This window comes from Lagenorhynchus albirostris, chromosome 4, assembly GCF_949774975.1.
Source record: "Lagenorhynchus albirostris chromosome 4, mLagAlb1.1, whole genome shotgun sequence".
NCBI classification, from domain to species: Eukaryota; Metazoa; Chordata; class Mammalia; order Artiodactyla; family Delphinidae; genus Lagenorhynchus; species Lagenorhynchus albirostris.
This window is the reverse complement of record NC_083098.1, coordinates 14,976,765-14,983,588: the sequence shown is the minus strand read 5'-3', so window position 1 is coordinate 14,983,588 and position 6,824 is coordinate 14,976,765. Positions and strand designations below refer to the sequence as shown.

The following is a 6,824-nucleotide window of genomic DNA, read 5'->3' as shown; positions in this document are numbered from 1 at the left end:
CATATCTAATCAGTTATTTGTATGTTAAGTTTTACTGACATTAAAAGAATCCATAATAAAAATTTATAAACAAAATCCATAAACAAAAATTGAAAATGATTTCTGTATATTGTCTACAGAAGATAGCTTTAATTGAGCAGCTTATCTTCCACTTGCAAGTTTATGGAAATATAAGTATGTCAAAATAAATAAAAAGTAGAAGAATTCTTTGTCATTCAAAGAATGTGATTATTTTGACCATCTTATGAATTACTTTGTTTTTGATGAAAGAGATTCAATCAAGCCACCTCTGAACTGAAGCTGCATAACCAAAACACATTAACTAGTAATATCACCGATTTATAAACAAATTGATGCTTATCTCTGCTTTCTGAATTTAGAATGTTGAGGTTATCTTACTTGTTTAAACCTATTTGGGGAAAGGTATGGAGATTAAGCGTCCACATATGTGTTCATATGTTTATGGACTCACAGGCCTCTAAGATTTTGGTTTTCTGTTAGAGTTCTTAGAAAGTATCTAAGCTTTTATTTGTAGAAGCAGATGCTGTAAAGAAAAGGTTTTAACTTTTTTTAAAAAATTGATATAATTCACATATAACATGATATCAGTGTCAGGTGTACAACATAATGATTCAATATGTGTATGTATTATGAAATGATAACCACAATAAATCTAGTTAAACATCCATCACCACACACAGTCACAATTTTTTTTTTCTTGTGATGGGTTTTAACTTTTAACAACTTTTGGTGTTATCTGCAAACTATTTCTTTTTTGTTGTTGTTGCTGTACGCGGGCCTCTCACTGCTGTGGCCTGTCCCGTTGCGGAGCACAGGCTCCCGACGCGCAGGCTCAGCGGCCATGGCTCACAGGCCCAGCCGCTCTGCGGCATGTGGGATCCTCCCGGACCGGGGCACGAACCCGCGTCCCCTGCATTGGCAGGTGGACTCTCAACCACTGCACCACCAGGGAAGCCCCTGCAAACTGGTTCTTAAATCACAGGCAAATTCTGATCTCTGATTTCAGTGAGTCTATCTCAGAGGAGTAAGGTATGCCAAACATCATGCTCAATAGGACTTTAGGTCATTTGGTAAATATAACCAAGTAAAGATGTTTTCACTGTCATGACTTGTTAATTGACATGGTATTGGACTATAGAGAAAACCAAACCTGTATGATCCAAGTTAGATTTTCTCATGCAAAAAGTTATCTGTGAATGCTCAGTTCTGGCCAAGGCAGATTTTATTTTCAATTTTTTATTAATATCACCTCCTCTGCTTAACTCCTTTGGTGTCGTCATATCTGTTCATTTATTTTTCAGTCTGAAATTTACTAAGAGTTCTTTAAAGTATGGAATAACGGTACAAATGGATTATAAAATAAGAGTAGCTTTCACTGGAAGATTAAAGCAAAATGCAGTTTTCCTCTAGATTTTAACTTTGCTTACATTTTTCCTTTAAATTGATACACTAAAAATATTGCAATTAAGCACAACATGAAAAAGTGTCCTTGTCCTATCTCCCCCTGCTCTGTTATATATCATGTTTTATTGGAAAAATGGTCAGTGTTAAGTCGCTTCAGCATCAATACTGAATATTCACGCATGTGTGTGTGCACATGCACACTATTCAGTAGGCTGTGTTCAATTGGTTAATTTAAGCAAACTATTTTAAGTGACACAGCAGTAAGGGTCCTGATACTTTGGTACTGCTTGAAATTACTTCTTAACTTCAGAATAGTGACTTTACACCTAAACCTCTAGCAGGGTTGAGCAGGAATCAAAGGGCTATTTTTTCCTTTAAATAAGAGTATTTACTAAAATAATATAAAGCTAAATCAAACAGAACTATTACAGAAGATAATTTGGGAAGTTAAATAATATTTTCTCTGTTTTTCCTATTTTATTTTTTTTTAAGATTTTTTTGATGTTGACCATTTTTCTTTTAAGTCTTTATTGAATTTGTTACAATATTGTTTCTGCTTTATGTTTTGGTTTTTTGGCCGTGAAGCATGTGGGATCTTAGCTTCCCAACCAGGGATCAAAACCACACCCCCTGCATTGGAAGGCGAAGTCTGAACCACTGGACCACCAGGGAAGTCCCTGTTTTTCCTATTCTAGACTTGTATAAATTTAAAATAATCTTTAAGATATTCACATTGTTTAAGTAGTTAAACAAGGAAGCCATCAGACTGAGGTGGCTCTAATGTCTTGGGAGCCTACGTAAGCAAACCAAAACTAAGCTAGAGTCAATGCACTCAAACCAAGCAAATGAAACTTAAGAACAACCAATCACAAACGGCCAACTAGGCTTTCCCAAATAAGGCAACTCCTTAAGCTATCACCTATCAAATCATTTCTTTGCTCTGCTTCTCTCTAAAAACCTCTCCCCCAGCTCCTGTTGGTAGAATACTCCACCTTTTGTTTGGACTGCCTGATTCTAACTGATGTATGCTCAAAATCAACTCTTGAAAATTTTAATGTGCCTCAGTTTATCTTTTAACAATACTAAATGATTAACTGTATAGTATCTTTTAATGCAATAATGTACAATTGAATGTAATACCTCAACTGAATGTATATCTTTCTGTGATCTCATTTATGCCTTTCCATTATCTCTTAATTATCTCAATTCCTCTTAATAGAAGTTTAAAAGACTTTTGTTTTACGGGTTTTATTCCTCCTTAACAAAATTAAGTACACAGTTTCTTAAAGTTGACCGTGAATATATTCTCCTTTTAACTGACTGACTTAAACCTGATCCACTGATTTGCATCACGAATTTCAAAAGGTGGATTAGTGCTGTAGATGTGATGGCTTAATTCTTCCAAAGGTGGTTCAAGATCGGTTATAGCAAACTGAGCAGCAGCATCAATTTCTTTCCTCACTTCAACATCAATTTCCTTCAATTCTTCAATACTGGCAAGTTTGTTGTTTACCATTTTATCTTTGAGAAGCATGATAGGATGGCTCTTACTTCTTAAATTCTGAACTTCTTCTCGTGTACGATAACTGATTCCAGGGTGACTCATACTGTGTCCATGATAATGGTATGTCAGCAGCTCCATCAGTATGGGCCCCTTTCCAGATCTACAATAGTCAGCTGCAACCTTAGTTGCCTCCCAAACACACAGAACCTCCATTCCATCTACCTTTAGGCCAGGGATGAAACTGCCTCTCTTGTAGTAATCAGTGTTGGCTGCAGCTCTCTCAACAGATATTCCCATTCCATACCGGTTATTCTCACAGATGAAAATACAAGGTAAATTCCACACAGCTGTCATATTATAAGCTTCAGATATCTGACCCTGATTAGCGGCACCATTCCCATGTAGAGTCTAACACACCTCCTTGTTTCCCTTATATTTACAGGCTCCCAGCAGTCCTTGAGCGCCAACAGTGCCATTGCCTCCATAGAAGTTATTGGCATACATATGCATTGACCCTCCTTCTCCTTCAACACAGCCACCTCTTCGACCTGTCAGTTCTGCTAGAATTGATGGGACAGAAAGTCCACGAGTACACATGAGGCGTGAGCCTGACAGGATGCAATAACATGATCCGTGGGATTTAGCCCAGCCTCAAGACCCACACAACAAGCTTCCTGACCATCACACAAGTGACAGAAACCACGAATAAATTTCTGTTTTTACAACTGATCCGCCTTCAATTCCATTCGACAAATGTTCTGCATCATCCTGTAGTATTTGAGTCCATCCTCCCGGGTGAGCACTGCAGTGACAGGGGCACCCTCTTCCAACCGATAAAGATCACATTTCTTAATCTCAAATGTAGCATCATTTGAATAGTTACAGGATGCCACAAGCACCCTGTTAGCGGGCTTCTGGGTGACAACAGACAGCACGCTAGAGACAGCAGCAGCCAGCATCTTCCTCATGGAGCGCAGCCAGGGAGGCTGTGAGTCTCCATCTGCCAGGGTCACCTGAGTCCCAGTCTCCAGTGTACCCTCCACCCCCAAAACACACGCTGCACCACGATGACCATGCGCTGGTGGCAGAGGCCACGTCATGCTGCACGAGGCCACAGGCCGCAGCCTGGATCAGCTGATTTTTACAGTGCCTTCCAACTGTAAAATAAAGAATAAAGGTTGTTTCTTGCCCTGGAAGACTTGGCTGAACTACACTCTGTTCCTAACTAACGCCATCATCATTGCTAAAACATCATAATCTGGGTCCCTTTTCCCTGCTATACGCTAAAGTAATGCTTCCTGAACGTTGTATTCAATGGAAAAGAGGAGAAAACACAATCCTTAAGGCACACAAGAGCTCTGACAGGTTAAGCCAAAGATGTTCTTACCAATATTTCTTTAAAGTCTTTTTAAAAATCATTAAAATATGTATGAATATTTTATCCTACTCCACAATACACCATGTTTATTTTAAAGTAAAAATAAAGATGCAAATTATTTTTAGTTTACATAAGTTAAAAAAACACACACTTTTTTTAAAAAGTTGGTGCACCGGAAGAATATGCACATTTACACTATGGATTTTAGCACTGTGTCTCCTGATTGGTGGTGAGGGAGGGCACGTGACGGTACACAAATCCCTACCTGAGATTAAAAGTCTAAACCCAATAACAAGCTTTGCCTGGTGTGCGAAAATTGAAATCAGGGTTGAAATGATCTAAGCGTAGATGGAATGGATGTTCTATGTGTCCAGGAAGGAATCAGGGTTAAAGTAGCTACTAACAAGTTTTTACATGGCACTTTTCCTTGCTCTTTATTGTAATCCTGAATCCTGTTCAATTTTATCCCTATTTTCTGACGAATTTTTTTGGAGGGGTGTTGGTCTATTCCTATCACGTCTTCAACAGGTTTCCTTAGAAAATATCAAGATTCATATGGCTTTGTTTCTTCTTTTTATATCAATCTAAACAGAACCAGTCTTAGTCTGGGAAATCAAGAAGCATGTTCTTATAATATTTCCTTATATAGTAAACATTAGAAAGCATAACTTCTTATGAAGTGACGCACTAAATAACATGCAGTTTGGATTGAAGAGCAACAGAGTTTGCTTAAGCAGTTGGTTTAATCATAGGACAAAGAAGTCTTAACGCCTAGCATTACAAAGATCACATACCATTTTCCTCTTTTGTGTTTTTGTGATTTTGTACCCCAATAAGCCATCCATAAACAGGGATTCTGTTCTATTTAGACTATTAAGCAATACACCTTAATACGTGCTTTGTTTTATATCCTCCACCTGTTTGTAAATAAACAAATAAAACACAAAAATCCCTGTTTATAAATAAATTCTCACTCAAATCCCTATGACATGTTCAAAGCAGCTGCCTTCTCTAACCTAGTTATAAGTATTATCATGGATACCTCTTATAGTATTCAGGCAGGAAGAAGAAAATAGCTTGTTAAAAAGTTATTACATCTATTAAAACTCCATCCTCCTCCCACCTTCCCACCCCAGACGTCATAAATGGGCTTCATCTTTTCACTCAATTTAAAATTCTGCTTGTGGAATTCATGGTCTTGCTGTGTTGTTTGCTCCTTCTTTGATAGTTAGCCTGTCTCTGCTGTTCTCTTTCATTCCTGCAGGTACTGGAGATCTCCAGGGAGCATTATCTCCATGAGAATGAGAAAAATGACACTGCATGATCGAACAGTAGTGTTAATGGGTCACTGAGTGACAGCTGAGCCTTCTCTCAGAGGCATCAGCCAGGCTAGCACTGCCAGGAACACAAGAGCTATACAGTAAAGTGTGCCAATTTAATCTTGTCACATGTAGCCTGGGCTGCAAAGATAGAGCTCCCCTTAAAAGCCCAGTGTGACAAGGCTAAACCTGACTCATGCCAGAGGAGAACATGCAAAGATGCTAATTGCAAAATACCTGTGCTACAGGTCACCACAGAAGATGGCCCTTTTATTGCAACAGGCTCTGGTTAAGATAATAAATAATAAAATGGGAAACTTGTAGGGACCTTTTGGACATCAGTTACACTATACAACCTAAATTCAACTTAAAGATAGACAGATGAAATCATATTTGCAGACTATGATGTCAGAGTATTTCCATTAAACTCATTAAACCTGATGATTTTTCTTTAAGTTTAAACCCATCCATATTTTCAAAGTAAAAGTAAAATTTCCAGACGTCAGGTAAAAGTTTAAAACCCCCAAGGAAATCCTGAGCTGTTGAGCCTCTCTTATCTGCCCCTGGTTAGACAGGATTCAATACACATGGACAATACAGCCAATGATAGTGTACTTCTCTGCGAATGGTTTATTCTTTTGTCTTGTCATTGTTCAATACCATGTTTCTTAGCAAACAGAACTAAGAGTCATCTACATGTTCACCACTGAAATGTTTGCAATTAAAATCCTCATAAATCCTAAGTTTTTAATTAACACCAAATCTTACTTTTAATCTATTTGAAATTAAAGGAAAACAGATGAGCACTTTTATAAGGCCAATAGTAGACTTCGCATTAATTAATAAAAATCCTAATAAAAGAGGAGCCAGTGATTATAGTAGCCATCATTAATGTCAGTGTGACAGAATTTCGCTTTGCATGTGTAATGGTTGATCCTCTACGGGCATTTATGAATTCATCTTAAAAGTGTCACCCCCATTGAATCAATAGCATATAAAATATTTTTTTATAAGCGACAAGGAAACACTAAAAAAAGAACAGCATGTTTGAAGAATATTAAATTCCTCCAGTAATAATTATGTACTTTCACCAAATGTTAAATAAGGAAAGCTGTTAAAGAGTGAATATGATCTACATAAATAATATCAGATCTCATTATAAGATTACTGGCAATGTATTTTTTTCATAGCTCTAAGA

The 6,824-nt window shown here is 37.4% G+C and overlaps 1 protein-coding gene across 1 annotated transcript; it reads right to left on the bottom strand.

The window, feature by feature from the left end:
- Nucleotides 1-2,737: 2,737 nt before the first annotated feature.
- PDHA2 (pyruvate dehydrogenase E1 subunit alpha 2) lies at nucleotides 2,738-3,897 on the bottom strand. Its single transcript, XM_060147107.1, is given in 3 exon segments — nucleotides 2,738-3,307; nucleotides 3,374-3,531; nucleotides 3,534-3,897. Coding segments are annotated over 3 exon segments (1,092 nt in total).
- Nucleotides 3,898-6,824: the final 2,927 nt, after the last annotated feature.